General features: G+C 36.1%; 1 protein-coding gene across 11 annotated transcripts in view; it reads left to right on the top strand.

The window, feature by feature from the left end:
* RAPGEF6 (Rap guanine nucleotide exchange factor 6) overlaps positions 1-22,659 on the top strand; it is a 235,557-nt gene that overhangs the window by 29,389 nt on the left and 183,509 nt on the right. For 5 of the 11 annotated variants that reach the window (XM_059917006.1, XM_059917011.1, XM_059917004.1 and 2 more), the window contains one exon: positions 2,580-2,663. The exons of 2 other annotated variants lie outside the window; for them this stretch is intronic. In XM_059917006.1, the coding sequence (XP_059772989.1) occupies positions 2,580-2,663 (84 nt within the window). Of the gene's footprint in view, positions 1-1,027; positions 1,053-1,187; positions 1,229-2,579; positions 2,664-22,659 lie in introns of all 11 variants that reach the window. 4 more of the 11 variants (XM_059917007.1, XM_059917003.1, XM_059917008.1 and 1 more) reach the window with 1 other exon arrangement.

The raw sequence follows: 22,659 nt of genomic DNA, 5'->3' as shown, positions 1-22,659 counted from the left end.
ATGCAAGAGGGAGGAGATATGGGGAAATATGTTAATTCACTTTGTTATCAAGCGGAAACTAACACACCATTGTAAAGCAATTATACTCCAATAAAGATGTTAAAAAAAGTATCTGCAGTCTAAAAGCTAGACATAACAAGTGTTGGTGAGGATATGGTGACACCTGGAATCGTCATATATTTGTGGTGCAGATGTAAGTATAGCCACTTTAGGAAACGGTTTGGCAGTTTCTTAAAATTTTACCATATGACCCAGTAATTCCACTTTTATATATTTACCCAAGAGAAATGAAAACACGTGCAGAGACTGTACATAGATGTTCTTAGTAGCACTATTCATACTAGTCTAAAACTCGAAATAATTAAATTGTTCAGTGAATGGATAGATAAAATGCTCTGCATCTATATAGTGAATACTATTTGGCAGTAAAAGGGAATAAAATGCTGCTACACACTACAACATGGACGAACCTCAAACATATTATGCTTAATGGAAGAAGCAAGATAGAAACATCACATATTACATGATTCCATTTATACGAACTGTCCAGGAAAGACAAATCTATAGAGACAGAGCAGGTTATTGGTTACCTGGGGCAGGGATTGACTGCAAACAAGGCATAAGAGATCTCTTTGTGGTGATGTTTGCACAGTTCTTTTCAATATCATAAAAGTCATTGAATTGTGCACTTAAAATGAGTGAATTTGTGGTATATTGATTATACCTCAGTTAAGCTGTTTAAAAATTAATATAAAGAGTTACCCAAATCTATATTTGGCTAATCATAAACAAAGGAATTTCTAAAAAATGAATGTGGAAGTTAATTAAGTAAAGAGTTTAAATTCAGAGATTAGTGGAAGCAGAGAAAAGAATGTGTATAGTTGACCTTAACTGGGAAGCAGCATGATAGAAAGAGTGAAAATAAACCACTATGTTCAGTGCCACTAGCAGAGAGGAAGAAACAGGAAGAGAGGGGTGTGGAGAGCCAGGTGGAGGCCACCTTAATAGTTTTTGTTCTTTATTTTAGGAGCAGTGTGAAGCCTTTGAAAGGGGTAAGATCTGACAAGATTAAATATGCCACTCTTCTCTAGGCTAGATTATTCTTAGATTCATTTGCTTGCAAAGAGGAAGGAGATAGCATGGCCACATGTTAAAAGACTTTCACTTTCCTTGTGTTTACTCATCAGATGCATTGCCAAACTGCTCTGAGAGTGAAATTCTCTGCAAGGTTTGAACAGTTTCTGATTCGTGAGTTGGCATGGCTCTCTTGGTGGTAGGAGTGAATTTCAGGATTTTTCCTCTGTTTATAGTAGAATTTACTGACAACTTTGTGACTGTTTCAGCAAAGTGAGATAAAAATTAGAGGCTTATGGTAGCATCCAATCATAACTTTCTTCTGTCTTGATTTTGGGCAGAATTTTCTTTTACTGATTTTATTCCTTCTTGTGCAAAAGTCATGTTTCAAAAAAATTAGAAAGTAGAATTTCCAAACAAAGAACCTTAAGTAGGAGATTTTCAGCCATTTGTATCTTCCTTCTGTGAAGATGGAAGGGATGGATATAAAGAACTTTAAAGTATCTTCTGGAAATTTGATGATACTTTTTTCTTATGGTAGGCAATAGGATTCACCCAGAAAGCTCACCCTGGGTGCTATGTAGAGTGGTTTGGAGGCTTAGTTTTCTGAGTGGAGGATGGTACTATTCATGGAGAGTGAAAAAAATGAAGCTTGAAAGAAATGATAGGTAGATTTTGAACATGTTGAGGTTGAGTTGTGTGTTAGATATACAAGCTAACATGTCAAGTCGATAGCCAGATAGATATACATTTCTCCAGCTCAGAGGAAATGTTTGTTTTATAAAATTAGAATTGTCTACATATTGGAATTAATTGAAGTTTTAGGTATGGTAAATTAAAAATACTTGAGAGAAAGAGAAAAAGATTAGATTATAAAGTAACATCTAACAAGATTCTCGGTTTCCATTGGAGATTTAACTGAACTAAAAATGATGATGGACTTAAGTCATCTGATATTCTTTTATCCCTCAAACACACATAAAGTGAAAGATTGGATAGGCATTTAATGTATTTCTGTCAGAATAAAATTTAAGAGAAAGAGGTAGATCCAAATTATAGTTGAACGTGAAGATGGAACATTGATAAACTTGTGAATTCCAAACAGTATTGTCTTTAATATACAATAAACTTGTAATATACATAAAAGTTATCAGAAATAGAATTTTTTAATATGCACATGTAGTACAATATTTAAGTTAATCTTCATCAAATGTGGTGATCCAGTACACAAAAATGAGGAATGGGAAGTTACTGATATAAATTAATAAGATAGAGCTAATAAACATACATTTCTGAAGTCTATATCTTAAGCTAGTGATTATGTAAGATATGAACATGGTCTGTATGAAACCTTAGGCAACAGGCGAAATTTCCAAAGAGAGTTAATTTTTAATGATTTATGATATTATTAGAATATTTTTCATGTTTTGTATTTTGTACTGAATCCATATACATGTGAATGTGTGTATTTATTTACTCATCTATTTACTTGTTCATTTAAACAGTTCAGAAACTATTGCCAGATGTTGGTATATCCTGCTTTCTGGATCTGTGCTTATGAAAGACTCCATGGTTTTGCCTCCTTGCAGGTATGTTTACATTTGCTGCTTAGTGTATGTGGTAGGCAAAGTTACATTACAACTAGTTATTTTATTTCTTATGTTAAACTATTTTTATGTAGATGTGTATTTTCTCTTAGTAAGTGATACATTTTAGAAATGTCCTTGCTTTTTGGTACTATTTGAAGTACTTGGCAGGAATCAACTGATATTTCATATTTCTTGGGGGTATAATCTATAGTTTACACCATGGCATATTATACTGCTATTTGATCTTTAGTTGTATGTGAGATTTGATCTCATTTATCTGATGGTTTTGCATTCATTGCTGTTAGTTATAGGGAGGCAATATATCTTTATAGTTAAGAAATTGGTTTTTAGAGTAATGCGAACTAGGCTAGTATCCTGATTTTGTCACTTATTAGTTTTATGACTTTGGACAAATTATAGTTTTCTTGTATGTAAGAGGATAATAATAGAACCTATTTAAGTGCCTTATGAGGTTATAGCAAGCAACTACTCAAAATTCTCAATGGAACTCTGTAAAAGTTGACATTCTAGAGCCAGACTGCTTGAGTTCATGTCTTTGCTCTACTATATAATACTTCTTGGGCAAATTACTTAATCCCCGTGTGCCTCGGTTTCCTCATTTGTAAAATAGGGACAATAATAGGATGTATTTCATAGGCCAGCTTTGAGTAATAAATGAGTTTATATATACAGAGAGAGAGAGAGTTCTTAGAACAGTGCCTGGCTGTTACAAGTAATTGTTAATTATCACCATCAGAATTATTAGGTAAAAGAAGAGTGGTTGGAAAGATGATCAGATATAGTATTCTTAGAGAATTTGGTCTGTTAGTAATTCTTAAGATTTTGGGGCCTCAAATTATAATTTGGTAAAAATGTAATTTTTTGGTGACTTTTTCCCAATAATATTGAGAAGAGATTTTTAGGCTTTTAAGGTAAGACTTCTAATTGCAGGTAAATTAATTTAGTTGCAAAACTATTAAATTTAAGTGTCAGCGTACATTCTACTTGACAGATGGTACGAGACATCTCAGTTTTGATGCCATTTTTAAAGCCACGTCTTTATTCTTGGAACTATATATCATCAACTTTTGGTTAAATGAAATCTGTACTTCTTGATGAGTAGTATAAAACATATTGTTGACTGTTTTTACAAATAAAATACATAATAGTTCTTGGTTATTTAAGCCTTTTGGGTATTGTTCCTTTCCACTGTGTTTCTGAAAGTCACTTTAGTGATTTGTAATGAGTTAGCTACTGACACAGAATAAGCTGGGTTGATACTACAGTTATATTTTAAGATTATTAGTATCGTTCTTTTGAATATTTTATCACCCTTTTCTGCTATTAGGAATAGTCAAGGACTTTATGTAGCCATTAATCAACCACAATAATTCACCATGAGTTTGTGATCAAGACAATGAAGTTTATCTTTTAAATAATTGATAGTATGAGGTTTTTTTTTGTTTTTTTCTTTTTTTGAGCTGTACCACTCAGCTTGTGGGATCTTAGTTCCCCAATCAGGGATTGAACCTGGGCCCACGGCAGTGAAAGCACCAAGTCCTAACAACTGGACTGCCAGGGAACTCCTGATAGTATGAGATTTTAAAACAAAGTCATGGAATGCTTAAATGTAACCATCATGAACTTCACAGCAAACATGATTGTAGAAGTCTATTTAATCGTTATTTAGAGAGCAGTTCCTAGGTAGGAGATTTATATTTTGTGTTTGAGAGATACTTTAATAGGTTATTGTTAGGATTAAATGAGTCAATACAAATAAAATACGTAGAATAACGCTTAGCATATATTAAGCATCAAATAATTTTTGGCTTCTGTTCATTTTAATAGTGTTGGGATATGATCATTATGGTAATCAACAGATATGAACACTACCTAGTATAAGAGAAGGAATAATAGTAGTTTTCTAGGTTATAAAAATACAGCCTATTTCTCTAGATATTAAGGTATTTGTTACTCCCTTATCAGTGAGTAGACAGAAACCACACAGTAATTTGAACAGGGACAGTTTAAAGAATTATTAACTACTTTAAGAAGTTAGGTACTAAGAAGGATAAAGGAACTAAGGGAGAGTACCCAAGGAAGGAACAAACTTGAAAGGGGAGCCCTCTCCCCAAAACTGAAATACAGAACTTGTTGGTGAATATGTTACTTGTAGCCCAGTAGCTAATGGAGAAGTTCACTTGGTTGCCCTGGGCCAGAGCTGTCCACAGTTACTGAGTCAAGGCTGGCAGGAAGAGATCCTCTGACCAGGACCGGTAAGCAATAAAATCCTCCCTCACCCCAACCCGGCCCAGGGTGCAGATGGGCCCTGAGGCTGGAGATAGGACCTCCCTTTGCTTTACACACACATACCCAGCAGAGCAAAGAATACTTTCCTACTGCGGTGTCCCTTTACTAGCACCCTTTACTGACAGAGCTTTAACATTTCCAGCTGGCCAAAGGAGAATCTTGACTAAATCCAGATGCTGTATTACAAAGTAAATTTGAAACTGAGAGCAAATACATTTGAACTTGAGAGGCAATAAATAAATGGTACAGTCCACTCTCTTGGTTACTCAGTTTTCATTCTGAACACATTTGAGCTTCCATCCAACTCTGTTTCCACCTACCAAGATGTAGCTATTGTTCATATAAGTAAAGAAGTTCCTACTCTCTCCCCAAAATAAGGAGATGCACAGTCCCAACAGTCATTACTCGCTGTTAATTATATATTCCATCACAGTACTCTGAATATTCTATTAACTACAAACTACTTTGTAAAGTTCACCTCCAACAACTTATATATAAAATAAGTATGGGGAAGAGAGGGAAGAAGAAAATGGTTAACATTTACACAACTCCAGACATACACACAATATATAGTCCTTGTTTCTGTAACTGGTCACAAGCCCATCGTTCGTATCTCTCGCTTCCTTTTTTTCACCACCCATTCAGTACTTCCGCCCTCAGCCAGAATTTCAGCTGTTCTGCATTCTTTACCTGATGATGGGTACAAAACTTTCATTTCTGAAGGATCCTTAATTATCCTGCCCACACCACCCACCGTCTTTTGGTTGCCGTAAGTTTTCCATTAACCTTTAACAGCGGACTTGAAAGTACTACAAGGAACCTAAATGAACCCCCTGGGCTTCAGATGTAGTTCTCCTGGCCCCCGTTGTATGCAGCAACTCAGTTTCTCCTTGGTGATTGGGATCAATCACTCAGGCCAGTAGAATAACCCCTTTTCCTGCCTTTTGGTTCAGTGGCCAGGTGGAAGTCTCTAATTCAGTGGAACCGTTGCTGTGTTTCCATAGCTAGACAATATCTAAGACTAAGAATCAAAACCAGCAGAGCTCACAGTTTTAGGGAGGGGAAGTAAAAATTCTGTGAATGAGTTATTAAGTATAACAGTGAGAAGAGCCACTCCTGTTTCCACGCCTTGAATATCAGACCCATGTATTCTGGCTACTGGGGGAGACAGACCATTGCTGTACTTCTGCTGCTGCAAAATGAGTACCTTGATTGAAAATGATGCTGTCTAGAGTGCCGAGGCAATAGATAGGCATTTTGTGAGCCTGTGGATAGTGGTGCTGACAGAAGCATTATGGGCAGGAAAGGCAGATCATTTCCAGAATATGTTCCTGTTCCAGTGAGGACAAATATAGTCCTTCTCCATGATAGAAAAGGTCCAGTGTAAATAATCTGCCTCTAGGTGACTGAATAGTCCTCCTAAGGAATGCTTCCATATCAGAGACTCAGTATTGGTTTCTGCTGTTGACAGATTAGGTACCCAGCAGTAGCATTGGCAGTTGAGCTGCTGCATATTTTCCATCTCTGTCACAATAGCCACTTCATTTGTGGGCCCATTGAACAAGCATTGACTGGGGAGAAAGAGTTTGATTGACATCCGTAGAGCATGTTATTTTGTTTACCTCTACAGTGGATGCCCTTTGTGCATTCACAGGGGACACAGGTATCTTCAAAGTCTGTATCCATTTTGAAAGAAGTCCTTCCGTATACCTCTTCCCAGACTTCCTTGTTACCAGTCTTCCAGTCCTTTTCCTTCCAAGTCTCTGACTATTCAACCAAACCATTAGTAACTGCCCCCATGAATGTTTAGATATTGATCTAATAATTCTGGCCTCTCTCAATCCAGATAAAATGGACAACCAAATGTACTGCTTGAAGTTCTATTCCCTAGAAGGATTTTCCTTCACTACCTTCCTTCAGGATCACCTTTGAGTGGGGCTGTCCACTTTGGGGTAGTACTAGCATGTTGTGCAGACTCATCTGTGAAACAGGCTCAAGTTTTTTCTTCTTTAGTCACCTGGTCATAAGGGACTCCCCGGGTGGGCATAGGCACAGATTGAGGTGGAGGAGGCAAGGCAACAGGAATTGGTGTTGAAGGAGTCTGAGCCACCTGCTCATGCAACTTATTCTGGACCTGGGTAAACTTGATCTCTTATATACCATATTTATTTGATAATAGATTGCTACTGCTCATGCCCAACCCTTATGGCTAGGAATGCAGTTCATGATAGGAAGTTCAGGCTGCATAGTCACCTGATGTCCCATGGTTAGGCATTCAGCCTCTACCAACGCCCAGTAGCAAGCCAGAAATTGTTTCTGGAAAGTAGAATGTTATTTGCAGAACAGAGCATGGATATTTCAGAAATTCTAGAGACCTGCACTGTCATTCTCATATTAGTGCTTGTCGGACACTCCCTAGAATATCACTATTTGCCGTGAACACTAAATAATCCATCATTGGATATGCTGGATTATAAGGCCCAAGTAGTAGAGTGGCTTCTACTGTGTCCTGAACTTGTGGCAGCCTTATGGGCAACTCTGAAGATGGGTCAAAGTAGCACACTTTATGTGTTACCTCCAGAATCCAAGAAAACTAACCAAACATTGTGCTTCTCCTTTTGTGCTAGGTGGTATGAGGTGCAGCAACTTGTATTTCACCTTGTAGGTGATATGTTGTCACGCCCCAAATTATGGAACTCCCAGAAATTTGACTGAGGGGGCAGGTCCTTGAATTTTTATAGCATTTATCACCTAAACTCTAGTTTGCATATATTTTAATGAAGCATCTGAAGTGCAGCCCCTTATCTTGTAATGAAGTTTTATATGTAATTTAAACCAATAAAATATATTTTACAGTTTACAATAAACAAAGGAGAAAAGGAATAAATCAAATCTGAAATATCATTGTCTTTCTTTTGAAACGAATTTAGTTTTTTCTAGAATTGAGTCCATTTTCTATTTGTCACCATAAATTTTCAGTGTAGCTCAAGAAAACAAGGACTTCATGACTGTGATTTTTATTTTTATTTATTTATTTTTTAAAATAAATTTATTATTTTTATTTTTGGCTGTGTTGGGTCTTCGTTGCTGTGTGCGGACTTTCTCTAGCCTGGGCTTCAGTAGTTGTGGCATGCGGGCTCAGTAGTTGTGGCTCACGAGCCCTAGAGCGCAGGCTCAGTAGTTGTGGCGCACAGGCTTATTTGCTCCGTGTTATGTGGGATCTTCCCAGACCAGGGCTCGAACCCGTGTCCCCTGCATTGACAGGCAGCTTCTTAACCACTGCGCCACCAGGGAAGTCCCATACTGTGATTTTTAAATAAAATTTAATGTGTGTACTCATTGAAACATTCATTTATGCAGCAAATAAGCATTGATCGTCATCTCCATGTAAGACACTGGCATTAAGAAAAAAAGACTGACTTAACTTGGCGGAATGGGATGACTGCTTTGTTTAAAAGGGCCCTTGTTGTGTGACATGAGAAGAAAACTACTGGGGAGGCAACTGTGGAAATGGATTCTACAGATAAGCAGGATTAGGTCGGCAAAGAAGGAGGGAACAGGTATTTCAGTCAATATCTCAAGCACTGAGAGATTAATTCATTTAGAAAATATTTATTGAGTGCCTGCATGTGTCAGGCACTCTCCTAGTCATTGAGGTTGGGAAGGGTTAATCACCTTTCACCAGCACTGTAAATAGCATTGTCCTTTTTCTAAAGACGTAAGTTTTAGAATAATTTTTTTTTGACAAAGTAATGAATTTGTACTGTTCGAAAGTCAAAACAGTATAGCAAGTTGTACTTTAAGAAGTATTATTCCCACTTTTATTATTATCCATGCCATTCAACCCACCTGTGTAGAAAGCTAACCACTTTTATTAATGTCTTACATATCTTTCTAGATTTTTTAAATATACATGAACAAAAACAAATACATATTCTTATTTTCCCTATTTCTGACCCAAATAGGAACTTTTTTCAGTAGTTTTAACTCCTTTATTGTGAAATAAATGGGGAAAAGTGCAGGTAACCTAAATGTACATGTTAATGAATTATTATAAGTTGAACATTTGCCTAATCACTACTCTCAGATCAAGAAATTGAAATTTGTCAGCACCCTGGAAGGATCCTTGCTTGTCGTTTCTCAAATCAACTCTCTTGCTTTCCCCCCAAAGATCATCATTTTCTATTTGCAAATGAAGCAACTGACAAAGGATTAATCTCCAAGATTTACAAGCAGCTCAATAACAAAAAAACAAGCAACCCAATCCAAAAATGGGCAGAAGACCTAAATAGACATTTCTCCAAAGAAGATATACAGATTGCAAACAAACACATGAAAGAATGCTCAACATCATTAATCATTAGAGAAATGCAAATCAAAACTACAATGAGATATCATCTCACACCAGTCAGAATGGCCATCATCAAAAAATCTAGAAACAATAAATGCTGGAGAGGGTGTGGAGAAAAGGGAACACTCTTGCACTGTTGGTGGGAATGTAAATTGATACAGTCACTATGGAGAACAGTATGGAGGTTCCTTAAAAAACTAAAAATAGAACTACCATACGACCCAGCAATCCCACTACTGGGCATATATCCTGAGAAAACTGAAATTCAAAAAGAGTCATGTACCAAAATGTTCATTGCAGCTCTATTTACAATAGCCAGGACATGGAAGCAACCTAAATGTCCATCATCGGATGAATGGATAAAGAAGATGTGGCACATATATACAATGGCATATTACTCAGCCATAAAAAGAAACGAGATTGAGTTATTTGTAGTGAGGTGGATGGAGTTAGACTCTGTCATACAGAGTGAAGTAAGTCAGAAAGAGAAAAACAAATACAGTATGCTAACACATATATATGGAATCTAAGGGAAAAAAAAAAGTCATGAAGATCCTAGTGGCAAGACAGGAATAAAGACACAGACCTACTAGAGAATGGACTTGAGGATACGGGGAGGGGGAAGGGTAAGATGTGACAAAGGGAGAGAGTGGCATGGACATATATACACTACCAAACGTAAAATAGATAGCTAGTGGGAAGCAGCCGCATAGCACAGGGAGATCAGCTCTGTGCTTTGTGACCACCTAGAGGGGTGGGATAGGGAGGGTGGGAGGGAGGGAGATGCAAGAGGGAAGAGATATGGGAACATATGTATATGTATAACTGATTCACTTTGTTATAAAGTAGAAACTAACACACCATTGTAAGGCAATTATACTCCAATAAAGATGTTAAAAAAAATGATCATCATTTTCCTAAATTTTAATCAATTTTGAATAGCTATAGAATTTTAGCCTGAGGATATGTACTGTAGTTTAGTTTTGGTTACTTTTGAACTTAATAGGAATATACTCTTCCATTCTTTTTATATGCCTTCTTTAGCCTAATGTTATGTTTATGAGATTCATCTGTGTTATGCATGTAGTTAGTTCATTCTCATAGAAGAGTATTTCATTGTTTCCATAGTTGAGGGTTATTAAAAGTAAAGCAGCTGTGAACATTCTTGTACATTAGATGCACGTGTTACATTTCTGTAGGTATACCTATCAGAAAATTGTTGGCTTACAGGATGTGCCTGTTTTCAGCTTTAATTGTTCATTGCAGGTTGTATTCCAAAGTGGATGTACCAATGTACACACCCAGGAGCAGTGCATGAGAATTCCTATTGTTCCACATCCTTAAGAACACTTAGTATTGTCATTCTTTTTATTTTTTTTGACTGCTTAATTTCAGTTATTCTGTTGAGTGTGTGTGTGTGTGTGTGTGTATCTCTTAGTTTTGCTTTGCGTATTACTGCTTGTTGATGAATGAGTACATTTTCATTTAAATAACCTCTTTTGTAAAGTGCTTCTTCAAGTCTGTTCCTTATTTTTCTAATGCACTGTGTTTTTGTTACTGAGATGTGGAAATTCTTTGTGTATTCTGAATAAAAATTCTTGCTTGGTTATTTTTATTGCACATATCTTTTCCCCACTCTGTGCCTTGTATTATTTATTCTTTTAGTAATGTCTTTGGATGAGCACAAGTTCTTAACTCTAAATAGAGCAATTCAGTCTTTTCCTTTTTGTCTTCTTTGCTTAAAAAATATTTCTGTAGCTGAGGTCATTAAGGTATTTTCCTTTTTTACTTTCTAGAATTTTTCTCGTTTTCCTTTCACATTTAGACCTGTAGTCTACTTAGAATTGGCTTTTGAGTATGGCATAGTGTTGCATGATTTTCCATGTGAATTCCTGTATGTTCTTCTTCCACTCTTACCCAGTGCTACCTTTTTCAAAAATCAAATATCCACATATTTGTGTGCCTATTTCTGGGCTCCTATTCCATTAGGTTTTGTTTATCCTGCTTGAATACCACATTGTTGTAATTATCATAGCTTTATACTGTGTCTTGAAGTTTAATAGAGAAACAGTTAGTGAGAAACTGCTGAACTGTGTTTCACAGTGGTTGTACCATTTCAGACTCCTACCAGCAATGGATAAGAGTTCTGTTCCTATTTTTACGTAGTCATCATCAACATGTGGTGTCCTCAGTGTTAGTTTAGCTATTCTAGTCACTGTGAAGTAGTTTTAATTTTCATTTTCCTGCTGAATAATGATATTGAGCACTTTTCCTTGTGCTTATTGGCCATTGCTTCCCCTATATTCTTTTGTGAAGTATCTCTTTAAGTTTGTGTGCGTGTGAGCGCGCATGCATGTGCCTGTTTTAAGTTTGAGTTATTAGTCTTTATTATTATTTTGTAGAAATCTTGAATACATTCATGATGCAAGCTGACAGGTATTGCCATGCATTTTTATCTCATTTGATTTGCATTTTCAGTTTCTTAAGTCTGTCCTATTTAACAACTTTATTAAGGGATACTTGACATAAACTAAGCTGCACATATTTAAAGTTATAATTTGATAAGTTTGACATATGTATACACCCATAAAACTACCAATAAAGAGAGTGAACATGTCCAGCCCCCTCACAATTTCCTCAGGCCTCTTTGTAAACCTTGCTCATCCTTCCTTGTGCTGTCCCTTCATCCCCAGAGATCACTGAATCACTGATATTTTTTTGGGGGTGGGGGGGTCACTATAAATCAGTTTACATTTTTTAGAATTTTATATAAGGTGAAGCATATAATATGTACTCTTTTCTTCTCTGGTTTCTTACACTCAATAAAATCATGTTGAGGTTTATCCATGTTATGCATATCAATATTTAACTTTTATTGCAGTATCCTTTTTTTTGGATATATCACTATTTGTTTAGCATTCAACTACTGGTGGACATTTAGGTTTTATCCTATTTTTAAGTAGTGTTGCTATGAACATTTGTGTCCAAGTCTTTATATGGACATATGCTTCCATTTCTCTTGAGTAAATTTTTAGGAATGGAATAGCTGGGTTAGAAGTCTTCATGTGGACACATACTTTGATTTATTTTGAGTATATACCTAGGAATAGCTAGTAATGTAGTGGATGTTTAACCTTTTAAGAAAGTTCCATACTCTTTTCCAAAGTTGTTGTGCCACTTTATACTCCCACCAGCAGTGCATGAGAGTTCCAGCTGTTCTGCATCATATCCTTACTAACACTTGGTAAGGTCAGTATTTTTAAGTTAACATATCCTAATTTGTATGTGGTGATATCTGATTGTGATTTAAATTTGCATTTTCCTAAAGACTAATGATGGTGGGCATCTTTTCATGGCTTATTTGTCAATCATATATCTTTTGTGAAGCGTCCTTTTGAATCTTGCCCTTTTGGGGAAAGGTGGCTTGCTTGGGGGGGGTGGGGGGATTGGCAGAGTTGTTTAATTTCTTATTTTTGAGTTTCAGAAGTTCTTTATATATGCCGTATACAAGTCCTTTAACAGGTGTGTAACTTGCAAATATTTTCTGCCAATCTGTGGATTTTGTTTTTCAAAGTGCTGAAGAACTTAATTTTGATGAAGTGCAGTTTATCAAATTCTTTTTTTTTTCTTTAATGAACTGTGCTTTTGTTGTATGTAAGAAATCTTTTATTAACCCAAGGTCACTAAGAATTATCTTATACAATTTCTTCTGCAAGTTTTATAGTTTTAGATTTTACTATAATCTGTTTAGGTCTGTGATCTACTTAGAGCTAGTTTTTTTATATGGTGTGATATATGGCTCTAATTTCAGTTTTTTACCTATGCATATTCAATTAGTCCAGCAATATTTGTTGACAAAACTATCCTTTCTCTGAATTACCTCTGCATATTTGTTAAAATTTTTTTTTTTTGGTGTGAACTCTTTTTTTTCTTTTTGAATTTTTGAATTTTATTTACTTTTTTATACAGCAGGTTCTTATTAATTATCCATTTTATACATATTAGTGTATATATGTCAATCCCAGTCTCCCAGTTCATCCCACCACCAACACCACCCCCACGCCACTTTCCCCCGTTGGTGTCCATATGTTTGTTCTCTACATTTGTGTCTCTGTTTCTGCCCTGCAAACCGGTGAGCTCAACTTTTTATTTTATATTTGTTTAAATTTAGTTGATTTATTTTTCTACCTGGTGCCAGTACCACATTATCCTGACAACTGTAGCTTTATCATAAATCACAAAATAAGGTAGTATGGGTCCTCCAACTTCGCCAAGTTGTTTTGGTTACTATAGGTTTTTTATAATTCCATATGAATTTTGGAATCAGTTTGTTAATTTAAAAAAAAAAGCCTGGGATTTTGTTTGGGAATGCATTGAATCTTTAGACCAGTTTGGGTAATGTTGACATTTTAACAGTCAACTCTTGAACCATGAACAAGGTGCATCACTCTTATTAACTTAGGTCTTCTTAAATTTCTCACAGCAGTGTTTTGTAGTATTCAGTGTTCAGGTGTTGCATATGTTGATCTTATATTTTGTATCCTTACTAAATTCACATATGAGTTCCAGTAGCTGTTTTATAGGTTTTTAGGATTTTCTAAATAAGTGATTTTGTCATCTGTGAATAGACAGTTTCGCTTCTTTTTTTTCCTGATGTGAATGCCTGCCCCCTCTCCCCCACCTGTTTTCCTGCCTTGTTGCACTGGGAAGAAACTACAGTACAATGTTGAAGAGACATAGGAAAAGTAGACATCTTTTACTTGTTCTCAGTCCAAAAGGGGAGTTGGTGATGGAAAGGTGGAAACATTGAGTTTTTCACCAAGTATAATCATAACTCGAAATTTTTCGTAGATGTCCTTTATCTAGTTGCCTGTTTGTAATCTCTACTTTCCTGCACCCTCATCATTAGGCAACCACTGCTCTGCTTTCTGGCATATAGATCAGTTTACGTTTCCTACTATTTTATATAATTGGAATAATATGTTGTATAGTTTTTTATAGCTAAGATTTTTCACTTAGCATAATGTTTTGGGGATTCCTTCATGTTGCTCTGTATATCAGTAGCTCACTTTGTAAATTTGCTCAGTATATTCCATTGTGTGGATATACCACAAGGTATTTATCCATTCATCTATTGAAAGACGTGAAGTTTGTTTCCAGTTTTTGGCTGTTACAAGTAAAGCACCTGTGAACATTTATGTACAAATCTTTGTATGAAAAGGTGCTTTTGTTTTTCTTAAGTAAATACCTAGGAGTACAGTGGCTGAGTTGTATCGTAGATATGTTTAACTTTTTAAAAAAACTGCTGAAATGTTTTGTTGAGTGGTTTTATCATTTACATTCCCACTACCAGTTTTTGAGAATTCCATTTGCTCAGCATCCTCTTCAACACTTGATATGATGGTCAGTCTTTTAATTTTAGCTATTCTGGTGTATATGTAATGGGATCTCATTTGGGTATAAATTTTCATTTCCATGATAACTAATCATATTTAGCATTTTTGCATGTAGTTATTGACCATTCATGTATCTTTTGTGGAAAGTTGACTCAATTCTTCTGAGATGGTCTTTTTATTTTTGAGTTTTATTAGTTATTTATATATCATACATAAAAGTTCTTTGTGAGTTATGTGTATTGCAGATATTTTTCCCAGATTGTGTCTTGCCTTTTTATTTTTCAGTGGTAACTTCTTTAAGTGTGATAAAGTCCAAAGGATGATTTTTTTCCTTTTATTTGAAGTACTTATGTGTTTTAACTAATCTTTGCCTACTCCAAGTTTGTAAATATTCTCTTTTGTATATTCATAGTTTTCTTTTTTTTTTTTTTTAAGAGTTTTATTTATTTATTTATTTTTGGTTGCATTGGGTCTTTGTTGCTGAGTGTGGGCTTTCTCTAGTTGCATCAAGTGGGGGCTACTCTTCGTTGTGGTGCACGGGCTTCTCATTGCAGTGGCTTCTCTTGTTGCGGAGCACGGGCTCTAGGTGCGTGGGCTTCAGTAGTTGTGGCTCATGGGCTCTAGAGCACAAGCTCAGTAATTGTGGCACGCAGGCTTAGTTCCTCCACGGCATGTGGGATCTTCCCGGACCAGGGATCGAACCCGTCCACGTCCCCTGCATTGGCAGGCGGATTCTTAACCGCTGCATCACGAGGGAAGTCCCAGACAGTTTTCTTAAAATAGCTTTACTGGTGTGTAATTTACATAACATAAAATTCACCCATCATAAGTTTACAGTTTAATACTTTATAATTAATGTATACATTGGTGCACCACAGTTTTAGAAGACTTCCATTACCTGAAAAAGTTCCTCATGCTCTTTTGCAGTTAATCTGATACACTTTCTGTCTCAATATCTACCTCCTGCAAATATTTAAAAGTGGTATTTTGTTTTGACTTTTTTCACTTAGCATAATGTTTTTGAGGTTCATCCCTGTTTTAGCCCATAACAGCTGTAGCTTTTCCTTTTTTAAAAATTGTTAAATTGTATTTTATTCTATAAAGTTTCACATTTTGTCTAGCCATTCATGAGAAGATGAAAATTTTGAAAATTTTTATTGTTTTATTTTAGGGGCTTTTATGAATAATGCTGCTCTAAAGATTCACATACAAGTCTTTACATGGGCTGTGTATTTTTGTTTCTTTTGTAGATATCCAGGAGTGGAATTGCTGTGTCATATAAATATATATTTAAGTTTTGAGGAAAGGGGCAAATTGCTTAAAAGATGACTATTATTTTACATACTGACCAGGAACATATCATGGATCTAGTTTTCTACATCCTCTCCATCACTTGATATTGACAGTCTTTTGATTATTACCATTCTAGTATGTGTTTAACAGTATCTCAGTGATTTTAACTTGCGTTTCAGTAGTGACTAGTACTGTTGAGGATATTTTCATGTGCTTATTAAGCATTCCTATACCTCTGTTGAAATGTCTGTTCAAAGTGTTTCTCCATTTTTCATTTATATTGTCTGTCTTATCAAGTTGTAGGAATTTATATGCTTTGGATACAAGTTTTTTATGAGATGTATGATTTTTTTTTTTTTTTTGGCTGTGTTGGGTCTTCATTTCTGTGCGAGGACTCTCTCTAGTTGTGGCAAGCGGGGGCCACTCTTCATCGCGGTGCACGGGCCTCTCACTATTGTGGCCTCTCTTGTTGCGGAGCACAGGCTCCAGATGCGCAGGCTCAGTAGTTGTGGCTCACGGGCCTAGTTGCTCCGCGGCATGTGGGATCTTCCCAGACCAGGGCTCGAACCGGTGTCCCCTGCATTAGCAGGCAGATTCTCAACCACTGCGCCACCAGGGAAGCCCCTTATGAGATGTATGATTTTTAATTGTGTTTTTTTTGTCTTATCAAGTTTTAAGAACTTAGATGTTTTGGATACAAGTTCTTTATCAGATATATGATTTGTGTATATTTTCTTTTTTCTGTGGCTTGTCTTTTCCTTTTCTTCATAGTATCTTTTGAAGCACAAATATTTTACATTTTGATGGAATCCAATTTATTGTTTTTTCTTTTGAGGGTTGAGGTTTTGGTGTCATATCTAAGAAATCTTTGTTTAACCTAATCTCACAATTATTTTTTCTTATGATTCTTTTCTAGAAGGTTTTCAGTTTCAGCTGTTATATTTTGGCCTGTGTCTATTATAACTTCATTTTTGTTTTTGTGTTTGTTTCTGTTTGTTTTTGTTTTTGCTTAAGGATAGCCAGTTGACCCAGTGCCGTTTGATGAAAAGGCATTGAATTGCCTCGGTACCTTTGTTTAAAATCAGTAGACCGTATATATGTTTGTTTGTTTATTCTGAGCTAATATTTACTCTGTTCCATTTAACTATTTTTCTATCTTGGTACCAATCTGCTGTCTTAATTATTGTGGCTTGTTGTAAGTTGTCAAATCAGTATTGTAAGTCTCACAACTTTGTTCATTTTTAGAATGGTTCTGATTATTTTAGATCCTTTGTTTTTCCATATAGATGTAAGGATCTGCTTGTTGATTTATAAATCCTGATGGGATTTTCATAAGAAATGATTTATTGTTTATTCAAAATAGGCTGTGTTTTTTACAACAATTTTAGGTTTACAGCATGGAACAGAAGGTATGGAGATTTTTCATATACTCTGTACCTACTCATGCATAGCCTACACCATTATGAACTTCTCTCACCAAAGTGGTATATTTGTTATGGTTGATGAACCTGCATTGCCACATCATTATCACCCAAAGTACATAGTTTATGTTAGGGTTCACTCTTGGTATTGTACATTCTGTGTGTTTGGACAAATATATTTCCACCATTATATTGGGTTGGCCAAAAGTTTCATTCATTTTTTTTCCCATAAGATGGCTCTAGTAGCACTTAGTTGTCTTAAACTTCATTTGAAGCAATTTTGTTAGATTGTATGTGACAGCTGTCATATCAGTGTGCATTTTTAAAAAACTTAACAAAATGGTGAATTTTTGTGCAGCCATTTTAATATTGAAGATGGAAGAAAAAAGCAACATTTTTTGTCATATTATGCTTTATTATTTCATGAAAGGTAAAAACACAACTGAAACACACAAAAAGATTTGTGCAGTGTTTGGAGGAGGTGCTGTGACTGATTGAACATGTCAAAAGTGGTTTGTGAAGTTTGATGCTGGAGATTCCTTGCTAGATGATGCTCCACGGTCAGGTAGACCAGTTGAAGTTGATAATGATCAAATTGAGACATTAATTGAGAACAGTCAACATTATACCACACAGGAGATCGCCAACATATTCAAAATACCCAAATCAAGTGTTGAAAATCATTTGCACCAGCTTAGTTATGTTAATCGCTTTGATGTTTGGGTTCCACATAAGCAAAAAAAACCTTCTTGACCGTATTTCCGCATGTGATTCTCTACTTAAACGTAATGAAAACGTTCCATTTTTAAAACAAATTGTGATGGGAGATGAAAAGTGGACACTGTACAATAATGTGGAACAGAAGAGATCGTGAGGCAAATGAAATGAACCACCACCAACCACACCAAAGGCCGGTCTTCATCCAAAGAAGGTGATGTTGTGTATATGGTGGGATTGGAAAGGAGTCCTCTATTACGAGCTCCTTCCAGAAAACCAAACGATTAATTCCAACTAGTACTGCTCCCAATTAGACCAACTGAAAGCAGCACTTGATGAAAAGTGTCCAGAATTAGTCAACAGAAAACGCATAATCTTCCATCAGGATACCACAAGACCGCATGTTTTTTTTATGACCAGGCAAGAACTGTTAACAGCTTGGCGGAGAAGTTCTGATTCATCTGCCGCATTCACCAGACATGGCACCTTCTGATTTCCATTTATTTCGGTCTTTACAAAATTCTCTTAATGGAAAAAATTTCCATTCCCTGGAAGACTGTAAAAGGCACCTGGAACAGTTCTTTGCTCAAAAAGATAAAAAATTTTGGGAAGGTGGAATTATGAAGTTGCCTGAAAAATGTCAGAAGGTAGTGGAACAAAACAGTGAATACGTTGTTCAATAAAGTTTTTGGCGAGAATGAAAAATGTGTCTTTTATTTTTACTTAAAAGCCGAAGGCACTTTTTTTTTTAAAAAATTATTTATTTATTTATTTATTTAATTTTTTTATGGCTGTGTTGGGTCTTCGTTTCTGCGCGAGGGCCTTCTCCAGTTGCGGCAAGTGGGGGCCACTCTTCATCACAGCGCGCGGGCCTCTCACTATGGCAGCCTCTCTTGTTGCGGAGCACAGGCTCCAGACGCGCAGGCTCAGCAATTGTGGCTCACGGGCCCAGTTGCTCCGCGGCATGTGGGGTCTTCCCGGACCGGGGCTCGAACCCGTGTGCCCTGCATTGGCAGGCAGACTCTCAACCACTGCGCCACCAGGGAAGCCCCGAAGGCACTTTTTGACCAACCCAATAGTATCGTACAGAGTAGTTTCCCAGCCCTAAAATTCCTCTGAGTTCTACCTGTTAATTCCTCCCTTCCGCCAACCCCTGGCAACCACTGCCTTTTATTGTATTCATAGTTTTGCATTTTCCACAGTGACATATAGTTGAAATCATACCCGTATGTAGTGTTTTCAGATTGGGTTCTTTCACTTAGAAATATACATATAAGTTTCCTCCATGTCTTTTCATAGCTTAACAGCTCATTTCTTTTAGCACTGAATAATAATCTGTCATCTGACTGTACCATAGTTTATCCATTCACATGCTGAAGGATATCTTGGTTACTTCCAAGTTTTTGCAGTTATGAATAAAGTTGCTGAAACATACAGGTGCAAGTGTTTCTGTGGACATAAATTTTCAACTCCTTTGGGTAAATACCCAGGGAACATAATTACTGAATCATGTGGTAAGAATATTTTTAGTTGTGTAAGATATTGCCAAGCTGTCTTACAAAGTGGCTGTACCATTTTGCATTGTTAGCAGCAGTGAATGAGAGTTCTTGTTGCTCCACATCCTTGTCAGCATTTGGTGTTGTCAGTGTTCTGGATTTTGGCCATTCTCATAAGGCGTAGTGGTACCTTGGTGCTTTAATTTGCAGTTCCCTAATGACATATGATAAGGAACATTATTTCATGTGCTTACTTGTCATTTGTTTATCTTCTTTGGTGGAGTGTCTGTTAAGGTCTTTGGCCCATTTTTTAATTATGTTGTTTGTTTTCTTATTGTTGTTTTAAGAGTTATTTGTATATTTTAGATAACAGTCCTTTACAGTAAGTCCCCTACATATGAATGAGTTCTGGTCCAAGAGTGCATTCGTAAGTCCAATTTGTTCTTAAGTCCAACAAAGTTAGCCTAGGTACCCAACTAACACAATCAGCTATATAGTACTGTACTGTAATAGGTTTATAATACTTTTCACACAAATAATACATAAAAATCAAACACAAAAAATAAACATTTTTAATCTTACAGTATAGTACCTTGAAAAGTATAGTAGTACAGTACAACAGCTGGTGCTTCTTAGCAGTACCAGCTACATCACTGCTGCTTTTACACTTGCTTCTGGGCATCCTGGGCTTGAAATAAAGATACTGTACTACTGTACTCTATACGTACTGGACAGTAAAGTACACAAAAGCACAGCCACTTGTAGAGGATGCACGCACGTGAAAGTGTATGCCAGACAGGTGAACTAACTTACATGATTGGACATGCAAACACATGTTCGCATCTTTGAAAGTTCACAACTTGACGGTCCATACGTAGGGAGACTTACTGTATCAGAATTACCTTTTCAAATATTTTCTCCCAGTCTGTGGCTTGTCTGATTCTTTTAACTATGTCTTTTGTAGAGCAGAAGTTTTTAATTTTAATGAAGTTCAGCTTCTCTATTACTACTTTATGTATCATGCCTTTAGTATTGTAGTTACAAAAGTCATTGCTATAGCCAGAGTCATCTAGGTTTTCTCCTGTGTTATCTTCTAGAATTTTATAGTTTTGCGTTTTCCATTTAGGTCTGTGGTCCATTTTGAGTTAATTTTTGTGAAGTGTGTGTCTAAATTATTTTTTTACATGTGGATATCCAGTTGTTTCAGCATCATTTGTTAAAAAAGACTAACTTTGCTCCAATGTGCTGCCTTTGCTCCTTTGTCGAAGATCAGTTGACTGTATTTATTGAGGTCTATTCCTGGGCTCTCTATTCTGTTCCATTTATGTATTTATTTTTTCACCATTACCACACTGTCTTGATTACTATAGCTTTGTGGTAAATCTAGAAGTCTGGTAACATCAGCCCTTTGATTTTGTTCTTCTCTTTCAATGTTGTGTTGACTATTTATCCACAAAATAACTTTCTGGAATTCTGACTGGGATTGTGTTAGGTCTATAAATCAAGTGGGAAGTACTGACATGTTCACAGCATTGAGTCTTCCTGTCAATGAACATGGACTATCTCTTCATTTATTTAGTTCTTTGATATTTTTTATCAGAGTTTTGTAATTTTCGTCATACAGATTTTATGTAGATTTTGTTAGATTTTTACCATAGTACAGTTGACCCTTGGAGAACACTGGTTTGAACTACACAGGTCCACTTACACGTAGATACTTTTCACTAAATTCTACAGTACTACAGGATTCGAGGTTGGTTGCATTAGCAGATGTGGAACTGCCGATATGGAGGGCTGACTGTAAAATTATACTCAGATTTTTGACTGAGGAAGGTTTGGCACCCGTAACCCCTGCGTTGTTCAAGGGTCAACTATTTCATTTTTGGGGGATACTAATGCAGATGGCATTGTGTTTTTTTATTTCAAATTTTACATGTTCTTGCTGGTATATAGGAAAGCAGTTAACTTTTGTATATTAACCTTGTATCCTGCAACCTTGCTATAATGACTTATTAGTTTTAGGAGTTTTCTTGGTCAGTTTTTTCAGGTTTTCTCCATAGATGATCATGTCATCTGAGAACAAGGACAGTTTTATGTCTTCCTTCCCATCTGTATACCTTTTATTTCCTTATTATATTAGCTAGGATTTCCAATACCATCTTGAAAGCAGTGGTTGAGAGGGAACATCATTACTAAGTTCCTGTTCTTGGTAAAGCATTGAGTTTCTCACCATTAAGTGGGATACTAGCTGTTGGTGCTTTGTTGATAGTCGTTATCAAGTTGAGGAAATTCCCCTCCATTCCTAGTTTATTGAGAGTTTTATCATGAGTGGATGTTACTTATGGAATGGGAAGGAAGAAATAAAACTGCCTTTACCAGTTTCTGTATGTAGAAAACTTTAAGGACCTACAAACTTAACTACTAGAACTTAGAGTATATCAGGGTCACAAGATATAAGATCAATGTATAAAAACCAATTGTATTTCTTTATACTAGCAGTGAATAAAATAAAAATGAAATTAAGGAAACAGTGCCATTCAGAATAGCATCAAAAAGAAAAAATATTAAGTAATTTAACAATTAATTAAAATTTAATTAATTTTATAAAGTGTAAAACTTATGCAGTAAGTCCGCTACATACGAACAAGTTCCATTCTGAGAGCATGTTTGTAAGTCCAATTTGTTTGTAAGTCCAACAAAATTAGCCTAGGTACCCAACTAACACAGTCAGCTATATAGTACTGTAGTGTAATAGGTTTATAATACTTTTCACACAAATAATACACAAAAAAATAAAACATTTTTTAAAATTATTTATTTATTTATTTATTTTATTTTTGGTTGTGTTGGGTCTTCGTTTCTGTGCGAGGGCTTTCTCTAGTTGTGGCAAGCGGGGACCACTCTTCGTCACGGTGCGCGGGCCTCTCACTATCGCGGCCTCTCTTGTTGCGGAGCACAGGCTCCAGACGCGCAGGCTCAGTAATTGTGGCTCACGGGCCTAGTTGCTCAGCA

This window comes from Balaenoptera ricei, chromosome 3 (assembly GCF_028023285.1).
Source record: "Balaenoptera ricei isolate mBalRic1 chromosome 3, mBalRic1.hap2, whole genome shotgun sequence".
Classification (NCBI taxonomy): Eukaryota; Metazoa; Chordata; class Mammalia; order Artiodactyla; family Balaenopteridae; genus Balaenoptera; species Balaenoptera ricei.
Note: the sequence above shows the minus strand (reverse complement) of the source record. Positions and strands in the feature narration are given on the sequence as shown.